This window comes from Drosophila rhopaloa, unplaced genomic scaffold (assembly GCF_018152115.1).
Source record: "Drosophila rhopaloa isolate 14029-0021.01 unplaced genomic scaffold, ASM1815211v1 contig_4, whole genome shotgun sequence".
Classification (NCBI taxonomy): domain Eukaryota; kingdom Metazoa; phylum Arthropoda; class Insecta; order Diptera; family Drosophilidae; genus Drosophila; species Drosophila rhopaloa.
Genome location: NW_025335134.1, coordinates 1,125,482 through 1,153,126, shown reverse-complemented (window position 1 = coordinate 1,153,126; position 27,645 = coordinate 1,125,482). Strand labels below are relative to the sequence as shown.

Below are 27,645 nucleotides of genomic sequence, written 5' to 3'. Positions count from 1 at the left end.
ATATTCTGAAAATCATCAAATTTTGTCCGATTTCACCCTATTGTTCCTATGGGAGCTATAGGATATAGACGGCCGATTGGCACGAGCTTTTACCCTGATCAAGGTATGCATAAAACAAGAAAGAAAAGCTAACTTCGGGCGGAGCCGAAGTTGATACACCCTTGCAGAATATTCTGTAAATTATATTCTCCAAAACTATTCACATGATGCATTCTTAATACTCATAAAAAATCCCAACTTCCTAACTTTACAAACACCAAAGTTATGGCATTTCCGATCGTTCAGTTATATGGCAGCTATAGGATATAGTCAGCCGCTCCCTATGAAATTTGGTAGGTCGGATTGATTGGAAAATCCAAACTGCCTAACCTTACAAACACCAAAGTTATGGCATTTCCGATCAATCAGTTGTATGGCAGCTATAGGATATACTCAACCGATCCCGGCCGTTCCGACTTATATGCTGCGTGCAAAGGAAAAAAGGGTGTGTGCAAAGTTTCAATTCGATATCTTTAAAACTGAGAGACTAGTTTGCGTAGAAACAGACAGACGGTCAGACGGACGGACGGACAGACGGACATGCTTATATCAACTCAGGATGTGATTCTGATCAAGAATATATATACTTTATAGGGTCGGAGATGTCTCCTTCACTGCGTTGCACACTTTAGACCAAAATTATAATACCCTCTGGAAGGGTATAAAAATACGATTTGGAAAGATTTTACCCTATTGTTCCTATGGGAGCTATAGGATATAGACGTCCGATCGTCACTCGCTTTTACCCTGATCAAGGTATCCATTAAAAATACGATTTGGAAAGATTCATGTCAATTGTTTATATACTGCGCGAAATATCATAAAAATCATTAAATTTTAATCGATTTCACCCTATTGTTCCAATGGGTGCTATAGGATATAGATGTCCGATCGCCACACGCTGATCAAGGTATGAGTAAAAAAATAAGGTTTGGAAAGATTTATGTCAATAGCTTTTACAATGCGTGAAATATATTCCATTCTTGCAAGTTATGGCTATATCGACTCACCTATTGATCCTGAATATATATACTTTATGTGGTCCGAAACGTCTCCTCCACTGCGTTACAAACTTCTGACCAAAATTATAATACCCTCTGCAAGGGTATAAAAACTAAACAAACAGACATTCTAAAATATGGTAACATTCTTATAAGCGGTCAAAATATTGTTAAAGAAACTTTTCTAAATGGGACATTTATTTTATCTTTCAATGGTACGACAATAATTAATAATATTTCTAATACAAATATCTAAAATAAAATATTAGATTACATAACAGCTCGGAAGTTTAACAATTTTGAAATTTTTAAATATATATTATCAAACGATTCTGAACTTTCTTTTAATAATACAAATATTGCAAAGCCATTTATCCAAATTAAGCAGACCAGAATTCCACTATTTCTGTTAAGATTAATTTATTGATCACATTTAAGCACAGAAAATAATTAAGCAAAATGTATTTAATTTTCAAATCACGGAGAAAAAAAATTAAAAACCAGAAAGGTACAAAACTTCGACAAGTCGATGTTTATATACCCTTGCAGTTATTAAAAATCGACAACATTTCGATTTCTATGCCTATATTACTAAAAACTATGAAGGTATGTCGATCTTGCGCTGCACTTTGCCATCGTTTCTATGGCAGCTATATGAGTTGTTCGATTTGACTACCTGCAATAGAAAGACAAGAAAAAGAGATAGCTTTAAAACTGAGGGACTAGAAACGGACAGACGGACAGACAGACGGACATGCTTATATCAACTTAGGACGCGATCCTGATCAAGAATATATATTCTTTATAGGGTCGGAGATGTCTCCTTCACTGCGTTGCACACTTTTGATCAAAATTATAATACCCTCTGCAAAGGTATAACAAGCCTGATAATGAAAAACAAACCGAGGAAAACATTTTAGTCGAATTGACTAACCACTTGGAATCTATTACAGCATCCCAAAATGAACCGGGACGATTCAATTTAGAAAGGGGAGGTTAATCAACCCATGATTATGGCCTCCTTGCCCAATTTATAAACAACTTCAGGCTGCCATCCTCTCAGTCAGCATCCTCAATTTAATTGGATATCTTTAGCGACACTTCTCACGCTCTTATTAATTTCAAGCTTCTGCAGATGTTAACTTTAAGCTTCTGCAGATATTAATTTCAAGCTTCTGCAAAACATGAACAAATAGCAGCCCATAATCAATTTCTTTGCAACCCGTCTTCCATTCCAATTCCGCAGCGAGCACAATTTTACAGAATATATACCTTATTAAATTTCGAAATCTAATTAAGAATTGGATAGCACATTTTCTGACTCTCTTTAGAATCTCAAAATCTTTCTCACAAAATTGACAATAATTCTGTTAAGACGTGGTTTGATGATTAATCAAATGCAACCAAGCAGACAGTCGATTTTTAATAGGGAATCGGTTCGGTACTAGTTGAAGATATAAGTAGTTAAGTGACAAGTAAAATATTTTTTAGAGAATTAAAAACAAAAAAAAAACAACAAAATAACAATTTTTTTAAATATCTCAACGAATAATTTAATTAATAATTCTTCGCCATTTCATCTGCAGCCGACTGCGACGCCGGTGTGAACCGGCAGAAACGCAGAAAAATTTCCATCTCCCTCTCATACTCTGTCTCTCTCCCCATAATATTATATGAGCTGAGAGAAGGAGGACAATCTATTAAAATCACAACGCCTGTTAAACAAAATTGAAATAACATCATTTTATTTTTGTCATAAATATACCAGTCGGTACTTATTATACCATTGCAGAGGGTATTATAATTTTGGTCAAAAGTGTGCAAAGCAGTAAAGGAGACATCTCCGACCCTATATAGTGTATATAATATATTCTTGATCAGGATCACCTCCTGAGTTGATATAAGCTTGTCCGTCTGTCTGTTTCTACGCAAACTAGTCTCTCAGTTTTAAAGATATCGAATTGAAACTTTGCACGCACCCTTCTTTCCTTTGCACGCAGTATATAAGTCGGAGCTGCCATATAACTGATTGATCGGAAATGCCGTAACTTTTGTGTTTGTAAAGTTAGGAAGTTGGGATTTTCTATGTGTTTTATAATTGGCCAATCAATCCGACCTACCAAATTTCATAAGGATCGGCCGACTATATGCTATAGCCGCCATATAACTGATTGATCGGAATGGCCATATGATGCATTCTTAATACTCATAAAAAATCCCAACTTCCTAACTTTAAAAACACCAAAGTTATGGCATTTCCAATCGTTCACTTATATGGCAGCTATATGATATAATCGGCCGATCCTTATGAAATTTGATAGGTCGGATTGATTGGCCAAATATAAAACCCATAGAAAATTCCACCTTCCTAACTTTACAAACACCAAAGTTATGGCATTTCCGATCAATCAGTTATATTTTTTTTTTTTTTTTTTTTTTCCCGCCTTTCCCTTTTTTTTTTTTTTTTTTAAAAAGGGGGGGGGGGGAAAAATTTTTTTTTTTTTTTTTTTTAAATTTAAAATTTTTTTTTTTTAAAAAAAAAAAAAAGAAAAATTTGAATTTTTTTTTATTATCATTGGAGTTTTTTTTTATAAAAAAAATATATAATAACAAATTTGGGATTTAGCGACTTTGAAAAAAAAATAGTTTTTATTTATCAAAATAGTGTAAACGCGAACTGGGAGAGATAGGTCTGCTCCTTACAAGATACAACTTAAAACTCAAACTTAAAAACTAAGCTGGCGCTTATCAAACCTTCGATTGGGAGAAAGAACTTTATTGATAAATTGAGAGTGTCCAAAATGAGAGCACTGAGCAAGAGAGCGATCTAGGTTTGAGCTGCGTCTGCAATTTTACAGTATTGGGGGATAAAAGCTTTTTGGAGTTTGGGGACATTTGTTTATAATGCAAGAGGATGTTTACATAAATTGGTCAGTCGTGGGAGCCGACAATTTGGGGTTCTTTCATTTGTTTATAACTCAAGAGGATGTTTATATTAATTGGCGACTCTTGGGAGCCGATGATTTTGGGTGTGACAAATGCGTAATGTAAATATGTTTATGTGGTAGATATGTGGGTGTGTGTATGTTACTTTATGTGGTAGATATGTGGGTGTGGGTATGTTACTTCCCCATCCATTAGAAAAAGCCTGTCCTCAGGCGGATATATTAGGGTATATGTGAGTGGGTATATTAGTTTGTGTAGTATTTTCGTTTAATTGTAGGGTATTTTCATTTGGTGCAATATTGTTTAATTCTGTTATATTTTCTGGGTTCTTAGTATTGTTTTTGTTTTGATTTTTATATTTAATTACAATGTTTCTCGGAATACTCTTAAATTTATAGATGAAGTAAATAATTAAAATTATAATTATTACAATTAAAATAGTAAGTATTATAATTTGAAATGTGTTATTTTTTCTTGTATGTATTCTTATTATATCTTTTGCTTCAATTATTGACAGTGGTTCTATCATTGTTACATTATTGTTAACATAAATAGTTTGTGTGTAATCCATTATAGTATTTGTTATTAAGATTTCTTCAATTTGTACAGAACAATTAAATGCTTTTACGATTTTATTTCCTTCGACAACTATTGCTTGATTTATACATGTTTGGTTTAAAATAGTTTTCGGTAAGTTCCAAGTAATTATAATATTTGGCTCTATATAATTTGTTTCATATTTTTTATACATTTTTGTGTATTTACATTCGGCATTGGCTTGGTTTAATATTCCTATAATGCATTTATTTGTAACTCTTTCTTTTGTGTTAAATGAAAATATTTGATTATTTTGAAAATAATATTTGTCTTCTAAAGGTTCTGTTAATATGTCATTAAATTCATTTGGGTAAGGCAAAATTTTGAATATTGAAGTTTTTATAATGTCTTTTGGGATATGAGAAATTATCAATATTTGATTAGTATTGGTTTGTAACCAAGTAGAGGTTTTTATTATTAATAATTTTTCTGAATTAACTTGTGTTAAAGTATCATGCTTAAGTAATTTAGGGTTAAAAATGCCTAGTCTAGTAAGTTGCATTCCTAGTTCTATGTCCTCTATATATTCAGTAAATTCTTGTAGATTAAAAATAAGTAATGCTAGCCTTTCGTCTACATCATTTACCAAGCTTAAATGATTTATTGTTTCAATACCTTTGTTTACCGCATCTATTACTTTATTAAGTTCATTAACTTGAATTGTGTTTTGTTCTAAATTTTCAATTTTATTTATTAATTCTTCTTTATCTTGTTCATCTAATGTTCCAAATAGATATTTGTATGTTGTGCCTATAAAATTTATAAGACCTCTTTTGCTACGTTTTGCAATTCTAATTCCATTCATTTCTCTGTTTAATTTCTCTGTTAAGTATATAATTTGTTTTAAACCTGAAAATTCTTCTGATTGTTTAATTAAATTAGTATACGTTAGTTCAGTTTTGGTTAAGTTGACGGTTAAACAATGATATTCGTAATTAGTTGGTAAGTCCAAGGTTCCTGTTTTAAATATTAAATAACCGTTTTTTGCTTGAACGGGATTGATTTCCAAATTTTGGCCATTGGTAAGTTTTGTAAAATGTATTAAAATTAATAAGATGTTGATAGTGTTGATCAACAAGTTAGGTTTGGTTTTCATTTGGCGTGCATCTGGAATTATCGTATTTATTTTCGTTAATTTTCTTTGTTTTCTTATATTTAGACTTATAATGTATTATTTTTCTTCCTCTGTTAACTTCTTCGTAATGATTATCATCTAATTTTGTGATTTTTCCTGTCTTTTTAAACGGATTAGTGGTTTTTGATTTTACTAGTGGAGCTTGTCGATATCTAGTATCAAATTCAAATTTATTTCGTGATTCATTTAGTTTTTCTATTTTATTGATTTTATTTGACTGTGTATTATATTTTGGAGTTCCAGCGAAAATAAAAATATCTGCAGGAGTTCTGCCTGTCGTGTTATGTTTTGTTTTATGATTATAGACATAAAGAATAGTTTCAAATTTTGTTAGCTTATTTTCTATGTCTGTTTCACTGTTTATGATTCTTAACTTTTCATTTACTGTTTTATGAAATCTCTCAACGTCAGAAATTCCATTTTTGCTTGTTGTTATATCAATAACAACATCTTCAGATTTTAACCAAAGTTGCAATGCTGCACACATGAAAGCTGAATCTTTGTCTGCTTTAATTTGGTTTGGTTTACCCATTTCATTAAAAACTTTAGTTAATGCTCTTTTTGCTTCTAACCAATCTCGACTGTTGACTTCTATTAAGGTGGCAAATTTTGAATAAATGTCTATACAAGATAAAAATTGTTTATTATCTATCATATAAAAATCAATGACATATTTTTCTCTTGGATTAAAAATTTCTGGGGTTATTTCGAATTCTAATTTAGTATTTCTGTGTTCTGTTTTTGCGATGTTGCATACTTCGCATTCATTAATAAAATTTTGAATTAATTTTTGGTGATCGGGAAAATAATATTTTTCTTTAAAAAGTGCTGTTTGTTTTTCTATTCCTGGATGTAATAGTTCTCTGTGTGTTTTAATAATAATTTCTTTGAATTCTGCGTAAGTGTTAATATCTATTAATTTACTATTAGTTTTCATTGTTTTAGTTAAGTTATCTGGGGAAATAATTTCAACGTATGCCTTTTGAAAAATTAAAAAGTCTATTTCAATTGGAAAGTATATTACGCTTTTCTTATTAGAAAAGTATTCAATTATTAATTGTTTTGCGTATTCTATTGTCATCTCTTTATATGTTATTATGATTTTTGTTTTATGAAAATAATTTATTACTTCGACTTCATTTAAGTCTCCTCTTATAAATTCTAATTGTCTGTTATAATAATTCAGTGGTCTTTCTGTTATTGAAATGTGGTTTTGGTTATCTTCTGGTGCACTATGCACTGTAGCTACTGTTGTTATTGTATTTGAATTACTGGAAGTCTCTCCTAAATAGGCTTCCTCTATTCTTATTCTAGATAAGGCGTCTGCCACATGGTTTTCTTTACCGGGCAAATATTTTATTTCATAATCAAACTCATTTAGTTTGATTTTCCAGCGTTGTAATTTCATATTAGGTTCTTTAATATTATTGAGCCATACTAGAGGCCTGTGATCACTTAGGATCAGAAATTTTCTGCCAAAAAGATAGGACCTGAAATATTTGGTGGCCCAGACAATAGCTAAAAGTTCTTTTTCTATTGCCGAATAATTAATTTCGTGTTCATTAAGAGTTCTGCTGGCATAACAGATTGGTTTATGATTTTGCGATAATACTGCTCCTATAGCAATATTACTTGCATCTGTTGTTAATGAAAATGGTTTTTCGAAATTTGGGTATATAAGTATTGGATCGGACATTATTAAAAGTTTAAGTTTTTCAAACGCTTGTACATAATCATTATCTTTTATATTTAAAGTTACGCCTTTTTTAGCTTTGCTGTCATTGGTTTTGCTATTTTAGCAAAGTTTGGGATAAATTTCCTATAAAATCCACAAAGACCTAAAAAGGATTTTATTTGTTTTGGGGATTTGGGTATAGGGAAATTTTGTATTGCCTCTATTTTGAGAGGATTTGGTTTTATACCAGTTGTTGTTATAATATGTCCAAGGAATTCTGTTTCCTTTTTCATAAACTCGCATTTGTCGAGTTGAAGCTTGAGATTAGCTTCTCGTAATTTTTCAAATACCTTTCGCAAAGATAATACATGTTCCTCCAATGAAGTGGAGTACACGATAATATCGTCCATGTAGACCAAACAATCCTTGTAGATCAAATCTTCTAAGAGATTGTTCATGCACCTTTGAAAGGTAGCAGGGGCATTTTTCAATCCAAAGGGCATACGAGTATATTCATAATGGCCATTTTTGGTGGAAAAAGCTGTCTTTGGAATAGAATTTTCATCCATTTGTATTTGGTGAAAACCTTTTGCAAGGTCAATAGTGGTAAAATATTGGCATCTACCAAGTTTGTCCAATATTTCATCCATGACCGGGATAGGGTATTTGTCATCTACCGTAATTTCATTTAAATTACGATAGTCAATTACGATACGGAACTTTTTTGTTCCAGATGCATCACCTTTCTTTGGTACTATCCAAATGGGTGAGCAATAAGGGGAATTTGACTTTCGAATTATTCCCTGTTTTATCATATCTCTCATTTGCGAATCGACTTCTTGGTCGTAAGCTTGAGGATATTTGTATGGTTTTTTGTAAACCGGTTGCTCATTTTTTGTATGAATGACATGCTTGATAGTACTAGTGAAAGTCAAATTGTCACTTTCTTTGTACTGTATGTCGCTAAATTCATATAAAATTTTCTTAAGATTATCTTTTTCCTCGTCATTAAGGTGTTCTAATCTAAACTTATTGGTTTCTTGCAAGTCGTTATTTATTGCAAAATTAAAAGGTGTATCTGTTGAAAATGGGGGATCGCAGCAATCAATTTCTGCTTCTCCTTGTTTATATTCGAAATCGTTATAATTAAATCTCATTCCGAATTGATAACCGTTTAAATTAACTGTTTTTGATTTATAATTAATAATTGCGTTACAAGCTTCGAGATATTCTCTTCCTATGAGCATATCATATCTATCGGAAAAATTATGGACCCAAAATGTTTGTTTGGTCGGACAAAGCTTACTTGCATGGTAGGACACGGATGTATTTAACTGAATATTACCATTTATGGTATGAACTTTAAGAGGTGTATTTTTGGTTGGAAAATTAAAGTAATTTTCTTTAATTAAATTAATAGAAGAGCCTGTGTCTACAACACATCGGAACTCTTGGTTATTCATGATGATTCGTATGTAAGGGTTTCTATTTCCTGTTCGGTGTCCGAGGCTTGTTGATGAAAATTTTCGGTATCCATTTTCATATGGCCACTCGTACTTTCGCGATTTCTTTTTATTGGTCGATTAGGAGCATTAGCCCCATTTTGTTGTGATTGATAATTTATAGGATTCCTAACCTGATTATAATTTAATTTTTGTTGGAATTCTTGTTTTGTTGCTTGATATAATGGGTGGTTTTCATAAAAAGTTTCGCTGTTATTTTTATTATAATTAGGCTTATGATGGCCTTGAGATGTACTAGCCTGTTGCTTATATTGATTTGGGGAAATATTATTCTGCTGTCTGTATTGGTTTTGGGAATTATAGTTTTGTTGTTTATTAGTATTTTGTTGGGGTTGATAATTTCTCTTATCTTGGTTTTGACTTTGTGAATTCTTTGTTCGATCTGAATAAAATGTTTCATAACAACCTTCTTGTTGTGCTACACATTTTAGTTTATTAGCATTAGTAATATCATACCTAGCCAATGTCATAAAAAGTCTGTCTGGCAATTTTTTCATAATAACATCTTTAACTGTATTATTAAGAGCATTTGTGTATAAAATTGTATTTGAAGCGTTATTTTCTAAGGCTAATTTATTTAATATTACAAAAGATTTGGACTCAATGTCCTCAACAAACTTACGTATACACCCAGGAAAGGGGGTGTTATACAGACGTCTTAGTAGTTCTTCGCAGGGCGTCTGGGTTTTATATTCGTTGATGAGGGCGTTCCTTAAATCCCTCCAGCATCTGGCTGTTGATAGTTGAGATATCCTCTGGGCATCTCCGTGAAGCTGCATTTCAATCGCACTGAAGAATACGCTCGACTGGCGTATACATGTTGTGGGGTACAACTCCAGGATGAAGTCTATCCTCCTGATGAACGGGCTGAGTTCGAGCGTGTTGCCTCCAAATTGCGGCACTTGCCTGATTTGGTTCAGGGCTTGATTTAGATGGTTTTCTGACAATAATATCACTGGTTCTGCCATTTTTGGTTTTTTATTTAGTTTTATAAATTTTTCACAATTTTAAAAGTTTTGTATTATGAATTTGATTTAAATTTGTTATACCTTGTCTCTTACCACTGGTGGGGGAGAACTAAGGTGTTTTATTTTTTAGTAACCCTTGTGTTACGAACAAAGGCACTAGCTTTTACAATAAAACGGGTTTTTGCAAAAAATTTGTTTTAGTTACTTGACAGTCACACGGGTCAAGATTTATGTTTTAAAAAACCTCGCAACCTGAGCTTCGATAGCGTGTTGCAAAAATTGAGGTTTCCGTTCGTATATTAGCGACACAAACCGACACTGCGATAGCTGGTTTATAATTGCACTGGGACGAACGACGTTTGGGTTCTTTAAGGATATAACCGTATAAAAAGTTATATCCTACCGGCTGCGCCAATAACAAATTCGGGATTTAGCACTTTGAAAAAAATATAATTTTTATTTATCAAAATAGTGTAAACGCGAACTGGGAGAGATAGGTCTGCTCCTTACAAGATACAACTTAAAACTCAAACTTAAAAACTAAGCTGGCGCTTATCAAACCTTCGATTGGGAGAAAGAACTTTATTGATAAATTGAGAGTGTCCAAAATGAGAGCACTGAGCAAGAGAGCGATCTAGGTTTGAGCTGCGTCTGCAATTTTACAGTATTGGGGGATAAAAGCTTTTTGGAGTTTGGGGACATTTGTTTATAATGCAAGAGGATGTTTACATAAATTGGTCAGTCGTGGGAGCCGACAATTTGGGGTTCTTTCATTTGTTTATAACTCAAGAGGATGTTTATATTAATTGGCGACTCTTGGGAGCCGATGATTTTGGGTGTGAAAAATGCGTAATGTAAATATGTTTATGTGGTAGATATGTGGGTGTGTGTATGTTTTTTTTTTTTGTGAGGTAGGTGGGGGGGGGGGTTTATTATATTTTTTATGGGGTGGGGGGGGTCTTTTTTCTTTTTGTTTTTTTTTTGCCTTTTTTATTTTTTACATTTACATATCGACTCTCCTGGTGATGCTGATCAAGAATATATACACTTTATAGGGTCGGAAATGTCTCCTTCACTGAGTTGCAAACTTTTGACTGAAATTATAATACCCTCTGCAAGGGTATAATAAAAACAACAAAGTTATACTCTTGTACATTATTTTTGTGATCGTTTCTCGTTCCAACATATATACTACCTGCAATAGAATTAGACAACTGATTGGTAAATTTTTTTTAAATTTTTTAAAAAATTTTTTGTAGGGTTAGGGGGAGAGTTTGGATTTGTTTTTTTTTTTTTTTTTTTTTTTTTTTTTTAAAAATATATTTTTTTTTTTTTTTTTTTTTTTTTTTTTTTTTTTTATTTTTTTTTTTTTTAATAATTTTTTTTTTGGGGGATTTTAAAAAAATTTTTTTTTTTTTTTAGTTAAAATTTAAAAAAAATTTAAAATTTTTAAAAAAATTTTTTTTATTTTTTTAAATATTTTTAAAAAAAAAATAGTTTTTAAAGAATTAATTAAAAAAATTTTTTTTTTTTTTTTTATTGTTTTTTCTATATATAAAAAGTCTATTCGTCTTTAGATTATAAGAATCTTATAATCTTATCTTATATGAATATTGCCAACATAAATCTTGCAACTTTTACAAGTGTTAGGGATTATTCATTGTAAATTTATGGAAATGTTCGAATTTTTTCAAACAGGATGGAGGTCAAACACTCCATTAATGCAAACAGAACTACTCAGTGGAGGGCATAAATCGATTTCTTGCGAAAAAAGATATCAATGGCAGCAATGCTTTTGAATTTAGAAATAGATTGGTCAATAAAGCCAAAACAAACAGGGCACCTATGGCTTATGGCAATGATCAAAAAATCAATAAAACTGTATCTTATTATAGGAATTTAATATCAGAGGAGAACGCTAAAGACGATTTTGAAAAGAATCCCTTTAAAGACCACATTGTGGCCACATTTCCATTTAATAAGTTGGTCAACTGTTGACCAATGGTGTGCGAGCAGATTGGCTATTTTGTTTTTGTCGTGGGTAGTCTCGTTATTGTTGGTTGTAATGCAATGTAACATATTTGTTTAATTGGGTTTAGACCGCTAAGTTTTTGTTCCACCAAGAAACTGTGCATGAGCCTCTGCTGGATAGTGTTTGTGGTATTGTTTGGTGTGCGCTTGTTAATATTATTTCGTTAATTACCCTGCAGTACCGTTCATCACCTTTTAATCGCTTTTTCATCACCAAAAATTCATCACTGCTGATAAATCGGCGATGAAACTTCATACAAATTAGTGATGAATTTAACATTGGCATGTCCTAGGAGTTAATCAGTGCAAAATTCATCACTCTTTAATCAGTAATTCATCACTCTTTTTTCAGTTTTTCATCACTTTTTAATCAGTAATTCATCACTCTTTGAACAGCGTTTACTGATGAACATGCGATGAACGAGTGATTAAAATGCGATGAAATAGTGATTAACGAGTGATGAATTACTGATTAAAGAGTGATAAATTCATCACATTTCATCGCATTTTCATCGCTTTCTCATCGCTTTTTCATCGCTTTTTTTCATCAGTAAAATTTATTCAGTAAATTTTCATATAAATTTATTTTTTTATTTTATTACATTATTTTATTATTATTTCATTTATTTAATTACATATAACTAATTAATTTAACTTAATTCAATCTACATATGTACGTTTTCAGTTGTCTCGAAGGTGTTGAGGATGTTTCGGTTTCAGTGCTCTTTTTTTGACTTCGTGCTTAATGTACTGGCTCTTTCTGACCAAGTATATCTAAAATAGAAAAATTATTATAAAATATATAAAAACTTACTGCGTTTCTTGCTTCGCCTTAAATAATGAATAAATATATTAACAGTATATGTAGGTACAGTTCAAAATAATTAATAAAATAACACTTACCTAAATTTCTGATAAATTTAGTTATAAAATTTCACAAAAAATCTCAGCTTCGATCTGTTCTCTCCGTTCTCTCAAATGCAAGTGCACGTAAAAACCGCGAAAACAACTTCAGTTGAAAACAAGGGCGCCGTTAATCCTATTGTTCTTTCCTTTGCCTAATTTGTCTTTACATGTTTCGCTTCGCGTCAAAGCAGGGTATATAAAAGCATGTCCGACTATGAAAAATAATCACATAACTTAAATTCACTTAAAAAAGGAATCAATACCTTTCAAAACTATCATAATAATTTTATTTTTAAAAAGTATTTCCATAAAATAATATAATTAATAAGATTCAGCGACTACAATACAAAAATTATGCTAATTTATTTTCAAGGGTGTATAAAGGTCGATCTGATTTTAATACAATGTCCTCCACCTCTCAGCTCATTTTATGGGGAGAGAGGCGGAGTAAGAGAGGGAGATGGAAATTTTTCTGCGTTGCCTACGATCTGGGACTGAGAGTTTCGGCTCTGCCTGCGTCGCACTCGGCTCTGCCGACTTTGCCTTTGGCTCTGCCGGCGTCGCAGTCCGCTGCTGATTAAACAGTGATGAATTTTTGTAGTGATGAATTTCGGAACTGCAGGGTAGTGCTGCTTCTTTGTTTATTTTGGCTAAGGCAGGGTATAGGTTGTTGGTGTTGTGTGTGTGGATTGCGAAATGGTCCCAGTTATCAGTTAAAAATTGTTGTCTTTTTATACCCTTGCAGAGGGTATTATAATTTCAGTCAAAAGTTCGCAACGCAGTGAAGGAGACATTTCCGACCCTCAGTTTTAAAGCTATCTCCTTGAAACTGTCTCAAAAGTTGTCTTTCTATTGCAGGTAGTATAAGTCGGAACGAGCCAGATTGGGCGACTATATCATATAGCTCCCATAGGAACAATCGGAAAAAAATTTTTTTTTAGTTTAAACTTTGTTGTCTTTAAATTCTTGTTCTTTGGGATTTGGTAATATTTAAATATTATGGTGAAATGTAAATGGAGTTTAATTTAAAATTTTGTTTTGATTTTATTACTGCTGCTATTGCTTCTAGATCGTCATTGATGTTGGTTTGTGTAAATTGGATTGATTTGTTGATTAGCAGGGCTAATCCTTCAAATCGGTTCGATTCAATGTTTATTAATATACTGTATTTTATTGGTGTGCTAATATGCGTGTTTCTTGGAGTTATATAATATGTGGAGAGTGTTTTTTATGAGTAGTAGTAGTTGGTTGTAGTTGTTTGTATATCCCTTTATATTCCATTGTATTATTTTTAAAGTCATAATTTAATGATATTTTTGTTCTTGTTTTATAATGTTTGTGTTGCAAAGGCTCGGTTATTGTTCTTTAGCTTTTAGAGGTTTGGAAAGGACGGATTTTTCTTCTGTTTGGCTTCTAAGTACGCGATCGTTTGTTGATGTCGAAGGTTTTTGAGTGCCGTTAAGTGTCATATCCATATCTTCATCGTATATGTTGTACGTTATTGGAGTTCTGTTAACTACCTCTGCAATTTTCTTGCTAAATCTTTTAGAATTTCTTCCATCGAGTTAATGTTCGCGTTGTTTACTTTTTGTTCTGTGCTTGAGTTTCTGTTATTTTAATGGGGTTTTTCTGTGGGTGCTGCATTTTTGAGGGTTTGAGAGTTTGAGGTTTCTTGGCTGGGATTGTGGCCTGCGCAGTATATGGAAGGGGCAGTTTTGTGGTCTACTTTCTCCTGTTCTTTCAGAAAGATTGGGCATTTTCTGTCAATGCATTTAGGTACTTGTCTACATTCGTTTGAGTGTGAGTTCAGAACAGTTTTTGGGTAGGGTTTTCTTGTTTGCAGTAGGATTGGGTGTGATTAAAACGAAGGCATTTCTTGCACTGCATTGGACGTGTGAATTCTACCTCATAGCCGATCATTACTTTTTCAGGGAGACTGGTGGAAGTAAAAGTTAATGTAATTAGACCTGTTGTTCTTGTCTTGTTGGCTAGCATTTATCTACTTCACCTCCACAGATATAATCTATTGACTTTTTAATTATAAATGGACTTGTGTGTTCTAAGGAAAGGTTTTCTTTTCTTTTGATCACTATGTATTTTTGTTCATTTATTGAATTTTTGGATAAAAGTATGTTTTTGGCAACATTTTGGTTATGTGGGGCGAACCCATGTGTGTGATTGTTTTATCACCTGATTTTTAGTTGTTTTATTTTTTTGATTTTTTTTGTGTTTCTTTTATTAACCTGTTTGTTTATGCAAATAGTGGTGATAAGCACTTGTCGCTGGTGCTATTTGATGGCCGTAGTTGCACGTCATTACTCTTTGAGGTTATCTTAGCTTTATATAAAACAAGAAAGGAAAGCTAACTTCGGGCGGAGCCGAAGTTGATATACCCTTGCAGAATACTCTGTAAATTATATTCTCCAAAATTATTCATAAGATGCATTCTTAATACTCATAAAAAATCCCAACTTCCTAACTTTAAAAACACAAAAGTTATGGCATTTCCAATCGTTCAGTTATATGGCAGCTATAAGATATAGTCGGCCGATCCTTATGAACTTTGGTAGGTCGGATTGATTGGCCAAAAATAAAACCCATAGAAAATCCCAACTTCCTAACTTAACAAACACCAAAGTTATGGCATTTCAGATCAATCAGTTATCGGCCGATCCTTATGAAATTTGGTAGGTCGGATTGATTGGCCAAATATAAGACCAAACACCAAAGTTATGGCATTTCCGATCAATCAGTTATATGGCAGCTATAGGATATAGTCGGCCGATCCCGTTCCGACATATATACTGCGTGCAAAGAAAGAAGGCTGTGTGCAAAGTTTCAACTCGATAGCTTTAAAACTGAGAGACTAGTTTGCGTAGAAACAGACAGACGGACAGACGGACAGACGGACATGGCTATATCAACTCAGGAGGTGATCCTGATCAAGAATATATATACTTTATAGGGTCGGAGATGTCTCCTTCACTGCGTTGCACACTTTTGACCAAAATTATAATACCCTCTGCAAGGGTATAAAAATACCAAAATTTAAACATTTATCTTTGTACACCTATTATTTATTTAGTTATATTAAAGGATTTGTGAAACTGTTCTTTTTAAAGACAATTAATAAAAGTTCTGAAAAAAATGTGATTTGTTGAGATTAGAGAAGACATGAATTAAAAAAATGAAGTGAAAAAACAAAACACACCTATTATTTTGGCCATAAGTGTAGCTTTATTGTTTTTAGTAATATAGGCATGGAAATCTAAATGTAGTCGTTTTGTAATAACTTTAAAAGTATATAATCTTCGGCTTGGAAAAGTTTGCTTCCTTTCTTGTTAAAAATTTTTTTTTGTTCTTTTGGCTTGGTAATATTTAAATACTATAGAATTACGGTTTTAATTAAATTAAAATCGGACATTTATATCAGCCATACAGCTTCCATAAAAAAATCGAAAAATTAAATAACAAAAATTAAACATAAAACTTTATTTTTTTGTTTTTCTATTTATCAAAATAATCCATTGCGATGTAGTAATTATTTACTATATCAGAACTAAGCTTTTAGTTTTGTAAAAATCGGACAACAATATCATATAGATGCCATAGAAACGATGGCTTCATTGTTTTAAGTAATGTAGGCATAGAAATCCAAATGTAATCGTATTGTAATAACTGCCAGGGTATATCAGCCTCGGCTTGCCGAAGTTGCTTCCTTTCTTGTTCTTTTTAAGTTTAAACAGTTTTGAAAACATGGTAAATTAGGGCAGACGGACATAGTTATATCGACCCGCATCATTGTTGATCCAGAATATTTGGGAGCGTAAAATAATCCATATATAGTCGTTAAATAGAAAAAAAAGTTTGTTTCCTTTCTAGCCTTAATATTTTTCCTTGCATTTTTTTTAAAAAAACTTTTTATGTTTCAGGAGATTCAAAATAAACTCAACATAGCACATAAAACTATAAGACATTATTTTAATACATCATTGCCCCTTGAGAAGTTTGATGTAATAGCTATCCCTGATCTTCCATCAGTTCGATATGTCAGCACATGGGGTATGCTGATAGTAAGGTATGGTGCAGTATTTACTTATTATCAATAATATTACATGGTTACTTTTTAGAGAGTCTGAATTATTAAAAAAAGGAACTTTCGCAATTTCGAGAGAACTTATTTATCAATGGATTGGTATATGGATAACTCCTGAGTGGTGGACTGATGCCATCGTAAACAAAGCACTAATTAGTTTTATAGCATCAGAAATTGTAATTGAAGTAAGTCGTTTTTAAACAAATTTTTAAGATATAATAACATATAATAAATTAATTTATATAATTTTTTTCTTATCTAGATAAATGGCGGAATAGAGTTTAATGGCAAATATCCCATGACCATTCTTTACTCATTGTACTATGAGTTGAGCAAGAGGTACCCCCATTCACGCGTAATCGGATTGAAACACGAGTCGACTACTTTTAAAGTTGAGCTAATTATTCGAATGCTCAAACTTACACTAGGAGATCATACCTTTAAAATCGGAATACAACGATTAATTTGCAATTTCAAATTCAAAACGTATAAAGGATCTGACCTGTGGAATGTTATTTCCAAACAAGCTGTAGAAGATAAAACGCTTGATAGTGAGCTTAGTATATTAAATATTGCTGAGTCTTGGTTAAAGCAAAGTCGCTTACCACTTATCACAATTACTAGAGACTACAATTCAGGGACTGCAATTATACAACAAAAAGTGTATCTCAGGGAAAGGCCTCATGATGTGCCCGAGCAAGACAAAATGCTTTGGTGGATACCTATTGCGTTGGTTCGGCAAGAAACTCTAAACTTTTCTAACTATAGTCCATATATATGGATAAATAAGACAAAGCAAACGCAAATTTCAAATATGCCAAGCGAAACGAAGTTCATAATTGCTAACCAAGAAGAGATCGGTCCATTTCCGGTTAACTATGACGAAAAAAATTGGGATATGTTGCAAAATTATTTAAGGACAGAAGCCAGAAGGGAATTAGTCCCAGTATATACTAGGTAAATATTCGATTTTATTTAATTTTTATTGTAAGATTATTAGTTTTGGATTTATTAATCTGTTAAATTGCCAGATTGTCGAACACTTTACCTGTTGAATTGCCGTGCACTCTACTGTAGTATATAACTTAAAAAAAATTAAAAAATTAAGACTGTATTTTCTAAACTATTTATTTCTACAACAATAAAAAAAATGGTAATTGAGCTCGCTCTAGAAGACTGTGAAGTAATGAGAACTAAAAAGTTTTCGCTCAGAAAAAAAATTTAATTAATTAGTACTTAGTAAAAAAAAGACATAGACAATACAATTAAGTGATGTATATGTAAACAAATGATGGTTTTTTAAAATAGTATCTTACAATTGACCGGTTAATTGTAGGGTTGTCGAAAATTTTAAAAATATCGTATGGATGATATTTTTTTTATATAAAAAAAAATGATAGTATTTAAAATATCACAGAAAAATGGCGATATATTTGATATTTTTTGTGTTAAATGAAAAAATTTACCGCCCACAAAAAAAGACAACAAATTTCTTTTTAAAAACAATAGTATTTTATTATATTATATATATTTATATTATATTTTATATTTACCAGTATGCAGGGTTTAGAGATTTTAATAACACCCTTTGCGTTATGTGTGAGTCTGTCATCCTGCTTCTTGAGTCGCACACAACACATTTGATGGTGGACGCCGTTTTTTATATCCGTATAGTTTGATTTTACACTCAATTTTTTATTTCGCGCCTAAATTCTTTCACTCGATGCCGCTTTGGAATACAGAGTGACCAAAGACAAAAATATCAAAAAAAAATATCGGAATTCCGATATTTGGGCAAATAACAAATCACGATATAAATATATCATTTTTAGGAAAACCCTAGTTAATTGGCGTATTTTTCTTTAGACAGTGATTTCGGTTATCAAAAAAAGTGTAATGCTTGATGATTTTTAAGTTTTTTTTTTAAATTCAGCTCCATTCTTTTATCCCTGTGCTTTTGGCTGTGAAAATTTAACATATTCGCGTGGGCTCGGCATCTTCAATCAGCAAATATTTATTGATTGTGATTTCAATTTTGCAAGACGTATTAAACCATTGGTTTTCTGGAATTCGGTGTACCTTGATGAAAACATATTCGGCAGAGGCGCGTAAAGTTTCCCGGAGAGGAGTGAACCTGACCATTGAGAAGCCGTACAAAAAAGAAGACTGAAGGCGTACAGGAAAGGTCTCAAAAACATAGAGAAATAATATATGATTATATTTTATTTATATTTTTTTTAAACAAATTATTTAAAATTTTTTGTTCTTATATGGTATTGAATATTGTGCAGGGAGGAAAAAGAAAACAGGTTCTTCCTTTTAGGCTTACGGGAAAGCCCAGTGCCGAAATAATGACCGGAATGCTCAGTTGGTACATCAGAGAACTCTTATCCCAGGGTATTGGGTGAGAACACTCGTTTGTAGACATTCCAAGGGTATATTTTCCCTACTTGCTTCATTTGCGTCTTAATTTCGATCTTGACCCATTTGCCAAGTGTGACGGAAAAAATGTACTCACCTCAAAATGCTAATCATAGCATGGTTATGATTATGGTATTTGGCATCTGGGAAAGCCGACTTTTGCACCCAAGGCCCCTTGACTTCGACTTTACCACGGAGTGTTGGAACTGGATGCATTGATGAAAACAGGTTTGCAGCGGAATGGCCGTCTAAATAGAAACAATGTATCCACCTTTAAAAAGTAATATCTGTCTGACATCGCGATACGAAAAGTGATCATGATACTAAACCCAAGCAGTAAGAATCAAGTATTTGAGTAAATCCTTTGTGCTGATGAAGGACAAGTCCAAGTGGTTCTTGACTTTTGAATCCAAGGCTTGACATTCTTGACCAGACATTAAGATTACTTCTTTGATCCTTAGCTCCTAGCACATCTTCGTACTCGATTGCAAAATTTCAAAATTGTGATGAGCAACTTATATACCAAACCATTCGAAATTGGCATTGACAATGACCGCTAAATTTTTTCCTGCTTGACTTGGTCATGAACGCCTATGTAATCCATAAGAAGTACTTGCGGTAGAGATACACAGCTGTAAATAGTGATATAGTACGTGTCCTAGGACTCTAACAGTAAAAAATTTTTTTGAAACGATTACATGAAAAATCAAATCAGTCCAGTACATTTGCCACAATTCTTATACACATTAAGACTATGGTGTTATGACTAGAATTAAGCATGCCAGCGAAAAGAGATTGATTGTTAACTTAATATGGATGATAAGTGTATATAAAAACAGGAACGAGTTTTACAGGGATAGATCTGGCCCTCCCAACCAATGATCAGCACCTTAAAGTATGGCTCAAGTAACCCCTTCGACGTCCTACGACCGAGAATTCATCAGCAAAGTTCAGTTAAATGGGTTAAGTATTCATGTTTTTATTTACGTTTACCATTTATAACAATTTTCGTAATTACAGTGATAAAAATCATACAAAAGACTTAATCATATGTGTATTTAGAAGAAGATACAGTGAGGTAATAATCATAATAATATAATGTGCATTTAATTGATATAAATTTAAAATACTTAAAGATTCCTGTAATTCTAAGTTTACTTTTTTTAAACAAAAAAATTATTGTATGTTTGAACTCATTTGCGATTAGCATTTTCAAAGTTTCTTAGAGTATAATTCTATTCATTTTTTATTTATCGACTAACATTATTTCTTATCTTAACATTGAAACAAGTAATGGTAGCTGAAGTTAAACAATATGAGGCGCGCCAAGGCCGTTTAGAAGATTAGCACTTCACGTAGTGCTTAGGCTAGTGGGTGGGTATCGCTAATGTCTCCGATTTATCTATTCGGCGATCGTCGAAGTTGCGATCCCTCGTGGTTCCTGTCCGTTCCTCCTGTGGTCCCATCTCGAGTCGACTCGAGTTGTTTGACACGCTTGTACTCAGTTGCCATGTGGGTCAGTTGCTTCAACGTCCCGAATTCACTGCGCTTGATGTACAGCCGGTACTCTGGAGCCATGTTTTCGTACGCTCGGTACAACTCTTCCTCTTCTCGGTACCCAGCCTGCTGCATCTTTGTCCTGAGCTCGATCAGGTATGTTTGGAAAGGCTCTCCTCTCCTCTGCACGTGAGTCCGAATCGTTCGAAGTATCGAGGAGGTAAGAAGAACACGGAACCACCGTGCCGCCGGGCCCTCGAAGATTTCGGACATAGCCCGGGGGTTCTCTTCCGGATTTATCCTATAAGTCTTTCTTCTCGGGGGGGGGAATGAGGGTTAACGGATCCGAGCTACCATCAAACCGCAGGTTCCACTTGTGCATCTTCTCGGGGAGCAAGTGCTGAGTGGGAGTCGTATTACTCCGTACCTCCTGCCCCTGTAGGCCAGTGGCCCAGCGAGCGTCTACTGGCGGCACCCATATGCCGTGTGTCGTTCCTGGCTGTACCCCTCGATGACGAGCTGGAACCTCGACAGCGTCGGAGACGACGGGTATCCGGAAGGACTCCGCAAATTGTCCCATCTCGTCGTTCTTTCTTGTGGGACTAGGGCTCGGGGCCCGACTGCTGTACTGTTCCTGCAGCTGAGCTAGCCGGTTCCACACCCGTTGTGGGAAGGATCCTGCGCTGACCAGGTTGGTAAACGCCTTCCTGGCCTCTTCGACGGTACCATCCGCTTTAAAGCCGAACTCAACGGCATGGGAGTTGAGTTCGTCTCTTCGGCGGGCATATATCCAGCGAACTCCTACACCAGGGTTTTTTATATAGCTACCTTCTTCGTACTCACCGTCGGATTCCTTAGGAGTACTCATCGTCTTATTTTCCTGGGCTTATATCTTTCTATTCCTTCGGTCGTTTCGTCTCGACTCTCCGGTCGACTTTTCCCTTTTCACAGTGGGTTTTTAGGCCACTTGGATAAATCTCTAGCTAGTCTCGGTGTCCCTGCTCGGGCGCCACTTGTAAGGATGCTTTTTCGGCCGGGGTACAGATCTCAAGAGTCCTTTACAAGAAATTTGTAAATCACCGAAACACCGGACTAGAGAGTTCCGTGTTACAGGTGAACGGATGATTTTGATGGGGAGTCTGCACCGACTCTGCACCGAAGGTTCTTATTTGTGTCGACGGAAACGTGGACGTGTAGAATCCTTGTCTTGTGTTTCGCGTCAAGGGCGAAAAATCCACCGGGCTGGACCTTCGGGCGAGGCTGAGCCGGGAGGATACTGGGCGGGCGTTGGAGTCCTGGATCTCGCGTCAAGGGCAAAAAAACCAACGGGCTGGACCTTCTGGCGAGGCCGAGTCGGGAGGATACTTTGCGGGCGTAGAACTACTGGATCGAACGGGAAGGGGTTCACATTCAGGCCCGATGGTACTACTAGGAGCAGAACTACGGCTACCGTGGCGAACGGGAAGTATGTCCACGGTCCGGCCCAAAGTAGCTGTGGGACTGAGGTTAGGTTAGGTTAAGTTTCCTTTCTAACTATAAAATGAAAACACACCATCGGGAGATGTGATTATACAATCGTATGTAAAAAAGCTTGCGGAGCAGTCGTGGGGTTTCGAAGTTTCACTAAGCCGTGTGCGATCACACGTCTTCCTGGCTCCGCGATCCCGAGAGAAGTCACGCTGTACAGTTATTTTGTGATCGCCTACCCTTTTCCTCCCTTTTCCCGCATTCTGGATTTCTAGTATTTTTCCACTACTGATACCTTAGCGCCTTGCTTTTCTAGTATTAAATGTGTCTTGGCTAAATATCGGTTGGCGTTGCCACCCCGCCTTTTAAACTTAGCTAAAACTTATTTAATCTCAATATGTCTTAATATTTATTAAGCTTCATGATATTTCTCTTAAAACTATTATACAAGATAAGAAAAACCATTGTGGCGTACACGCCTCCTAGGCGTTAAAACTGAATTTATTTTTCAAAGTCCTTGCTTAGGAAACTAACATTAACTTTTTATTCTGTTCTTATCTATTATCTACGCAGAGGTCGCGTCTGCTTCCCTAAGTAGGACGGTAATCACGCACAGGAACCCTTGCACTATGGGGAATTTGCCCGATTTTTTGGAATAAATTAATAACTCGCGAACCATGTAACATATTTCAGTGAGGTTTTTTTTATAGTGTTCTACATACCACACACACCTGTTGGAAAAGTGAAAGTATACCCACTGTGGGATCAACTAGCTTGCTAACAAAAGTGAATTCGCCATCTTCTTTTTCTCGAAGACCCTTTTGCTTATGCAAAACTTCCAGCAGGGCTGCGTTTTTGATCCAGAGATTGGTTTCTAAAAAATGAAATTACGCGAAAAGTCGCACGAAGCGCACGATGATACAATATGTTCTGAATTCGCAATTAATGATTCTACAACATGGATATATACACTCACTGAACAAAGTTAAACATTTTTTTAAAACTCTATTGAAAGTTTAGCTTTCTTTCCAAAACCCAAACGAAAACACCACCTGCTACATTTACAAATTGTTAAAATTGGACGCACATATTAAGCAATATATAAGTATTTTTACACAGAACATACCTTGAGAATTGGTAATCATTTCAAATTTGACTGTCTTACGTCATTTTTTTGCAGAGATAATGATTTGAAAGTGAGCTTCAAAGTTAAGCAAAATGTAAACAAACCATGTGCGCTTGCAACAGCTGACTTTAACAGTTGGTATTTAAATACTAGACTTTTAAGTTAACATTTGCGGTATGCTACCAAACAGCTTGATGTTTTCTTAATACATTAAAAAAAAAATAGAAAATCGGCATACTTTTAAAAAATACATTTATTCCAAATTATTTAATTTGGTTAAGCTCGAGTGTCCTGCACTTAAAAATCAAAAGGTGTGGCTGAAAATTCTTCTGAACATTCTGGCAATCTTCTGAACATTCCGGCAACTTTACGTGTTCGTAATATGATTACATTGTTGATTACACTTATTTTTATAACATTGGGGAAAAAAACTAGGGGACTGTGTTTACCTGATTTATTTTATGTTGCACAATAAATTTAACACCTTGCTATAACTTGCGATCTATCTTACCATTATCTTGAGATTATTTATTTTCAACTTAAACATTTTTATATCATTAATTTATTGTATATAGAAATTTAAATATTAAGCAAATTAAATTGATTATTATTACAATTGCTAATATTGGGGATAAATTTCCAGTTATGATGAAAGTCGACTTTACTCAATTCTAGCTTGTGAGTTTTGAAATATTAAGTTTGCTTTAACAAACAATTAATATGGTTAATGAATGGGGCTTTGAGCTGGTTCCAAACAATTTTTAGTATTTTTTTAACATTTCCAATGTATGACAAAGCTAGTTTTCCCTGATCTTTGAACTGAATACTATATTGAGCAACCAACATTTTATCATTAGTTTAAGCAGTCCAATCTGCCCTTAACGTATATTCCTTGTACAGGTCAATCCACTTTCTCCATCTTTGGGCCTTGGTTTTTAACCTTAAAAAGCCAACTACTTTTCCTTTCCAACGCAATCCAATATGATGTGATCTTAATCTAATTATAACTATTTAATTTGCTTTGATAAACGATAGTGTGGGTGGAATTCATCCGCATGGTTAATTAATGGGGCGTCGAGCTGGTTCCAAACAATCTTTGGTATTTCGTAAAGTTCTGTGGTGTATGACAAAGCTTATGTTCCCTGATATTCTTCCTGAATACTATGTTGTGCGACTAATATGTTATCATCGGTTCGAACAGTACAATCTGATCTAAGCGTCAATATTCCTTGTTCACTAAATCCACTATCTCTATCTTTGAATTGATACATTGAATTCTAGACTTAGAATTTATCTGGACCTTAAAAACCCAACTACTTTTCCTTTCCAGCTCAAGCCAATATAACGTGCTTGCAACCGTCGGTTTATACCTACAGATGCCTTATTTGGTTTGATAGGCTTAAGATCAAACTACTATCGTTACCACTACTCTTTAATCGATTGCCACCCTTGACATATATTAAGGTAAGGTGTAAGGTGATATGCATAATCTCGAAATTATAAACAAGGTACTGACAATCAACCTGCACTGTAATCATGCGGTCGTTTAATTTGACTTTAACTGGGATAATTTTATAAAGCACTGAAGCATGCATCAATGGTATTTTTGCATTAATTAATAATATTAAAGCGATCGCATAAAACCAAATGGAGCTATCTTATTTCTCGATTTATTATTTATTTATTATTATTTCTTCTAAGTTTGATATATGCTGTTCTGTTACTCGGAATTTTAAGGCATTGATCCTCAAAACTATGAAGTCGTTCGCATATAACTCTCATTTTTGGTATTACCTCGTTACCATTTTTTACTCGAAAATAAACGACCATATTAAAATCTAATCCACAATTTCAACGTCTTTCATTGGGCCTACATATATTATAGAAGTCTTGCTTATCTTTTCTATTACATGCTTTGGCTGATCAACTTTAGCTGATGTATTAGAAAATGGGAAGAGTATAAATAATATAACTGCCATTAGAACACCAAGTTTTGACATCTTCGATGTATTTTTTTTAGTTTTATTTCTTTGGGGTCCGATTCTATTTTATCGACTGACATTATTCCGTCTAAGGGAAAAATTTCGCTGATGGGTCTGGTGATAAATCCATCTTGTATTTTAAATTCTACCACTCTAACCTTTTCGTCTTTGCTTTTGTAAACCTTTTTACTTTCCCAATTGGCCACATAGCTGAATGACTGTTCTCATCCTTCAATAAGAAAATTTGTTCTGTTTCTATTTTTGTGCATCTGTAATATGCAAATACTTCTCTTGCCACTTAACCAGAAATCTTTTTTAATATTACCAATTTTCTCAATTTCCCTTTATTGGTTTAACAATCTGTAACGGTGGTCGACCAAAAAAGAAATGGCCTGGTCTTAAGACTTCATGATGATCTTTCATCATTCTTGAATTTAAGCAGGCTTCATATGGTGTTTCATGGACTTAACTCCAGATTCTCAAATACCTTCGTTGTAAGGCTCTGCCGAGGGGATACATTGGCAATCAATTCTATCTTTTTCAAGCTTCAAGGCAATCATCGTGTTTTCCTTTATTCCCTTAACTAATTTTTGATCTAACTTTCTTGAAGTTAAAATTAAGAATGTCTGTTGGCACATTTACATCTTCTAGCAATAAATCTTCTGAGCGCTGTTAGGAATGCATCCTAGGTTAAATCACTTATTATTTCCAAGGTTGGCCATACACACAATACGTCCACGGTTCTAGGAACTTTTCACAAAATAAGAATGGGTCCGACATCGTAACTCTATATTTGGGCAGATTGTCCATTATTTGTGTGTTGTCTGTACCACTCACACATGACACATTCTCTCAAATAATATTCTTTTCAGCTATTTCAAGCTTTTTTACGGGTTCAAAAGATGAATACGACTGCTTCTTTATTTTATTTTATTTATTTTATTTTTGTTTATATATGCTATTATTCGTAAAATAGTTTCAATGCTGGAAAATCTCGTTAAATAAATATTAAAATTATTATTTAAAATTTAATTAATCAATACTACATCTTTATTTAATTGCTTTTGAGGCCTATGCTCTTTGGGTAAAATTAGCCATTTCAAATCACCTTTGCATCATAAGTCACAGGAAGTCCATTGGCTAGAACTAATTCCTCTGGTAGCAAAAGCTGCAGGAGTCAATTTATAATTCTTAATTTTTGATCTGGTTTATTTTTCCATAAAATATACCGATATTCTTGATCATTATCATTACTATTTATCTGACCATACATATTTTCAACGTCCGCAGATAGATTTTCATTTTCTTTATTTAACGACAATTACAAAAATATCTTTCTGAACTCGTGAACCAACCCACATTATTTATTTTGATTGAAAGATTTGTCTTGAGCTTCGAGATGCACTTGTCTGTGGAAGACATTCCATTTTCCAAATCTGCCCAGATTCATCTGAAATTATGGTGCTTTGAAAACCACTGTCGATCTGGTCTTTTGGCCTAGTCAGAGGTCGTGTTTGTTTCCCTGAGCAGGAGGTAAGCACGCACAGGAACCCTTGGTGCAGCATGAGAAACATGTTCGGAAATTATATTTGGCTAGGCTGTCCTGCACTTAAAGTTTACAAATTCTAACACCTCCCCCTTTTAAAGTTATAAGTTACAGGTCATAATTTATGGCTCTAGATTGATTAACATCATGACACATGATATTCACCAAACTCATAAAATATTTTACTTTATTATTATTGGTGTTCATTTGAAGCTTTCAAATTACAAATTAGAATAGGCTGGCTACCGAATAGAATTGGCTTAATAAGACACAAAGTATTGGATGCCTCGCACGAGATTCTATTTCGGGTTTTTTAGCCTTTAATTATTTTCAAATTATTGTTATTATTATGGTGCATGGCGTGTAAAAATCTTAAAGGCCAGAGTATAGGAACGCCAGTTCAAAGTTGTTACTATTCTGCCCGTTGAGTGGGAATGAAAGGTCAGGGATATCGAATTTCTTATAGCAACAAACCTCAAGCAGTGTGTGAGGAGTCATAAACTCCCCACAAATCCCGATGCAGGAGATCGGCCTAGCAACAGCGGAGGAGGCGAGAAAGCCGGAGAAATGAAGGGCATCCAGGTCAAACGAGAACATTCGGACCTTGGACCCTCATATGGCAAGGGCAACGAGGTCATACCGTAAATTGGCGGACTCCGGACCCGCCTAAAGAGGACACACCGTGAACT

General features: G+C 34.0%; 1 protein-coding gene across 1 annotated transcript in view; it reads left to right on the top strand.

Moving 5' to 3' along the window:
• LOC108038952 (aminopeptidase N) overlaps positions 1–27,645 on the top strand; it is a 534,976-nt gene that overhangs the window by 203,045 nt on the left and 304,286 nt on the right. The window contains exons 5-7 of the mRNA XM_044461508.1: positions 16,754–16,899; positions 16,952–17,102; positions 17,180–17,874. Of these exons, the coding sequence (XP_044317443.1) occupies positions 16,754–16,899; positions 16,952–17,102; positions 17,180–17,874 (992 nt within the window). The remainder of the gene's footprint in view (positions 1–16,753; positions 16,900–16,951; positions 17,103–17,179; positions 17,875–27,645) is intronic.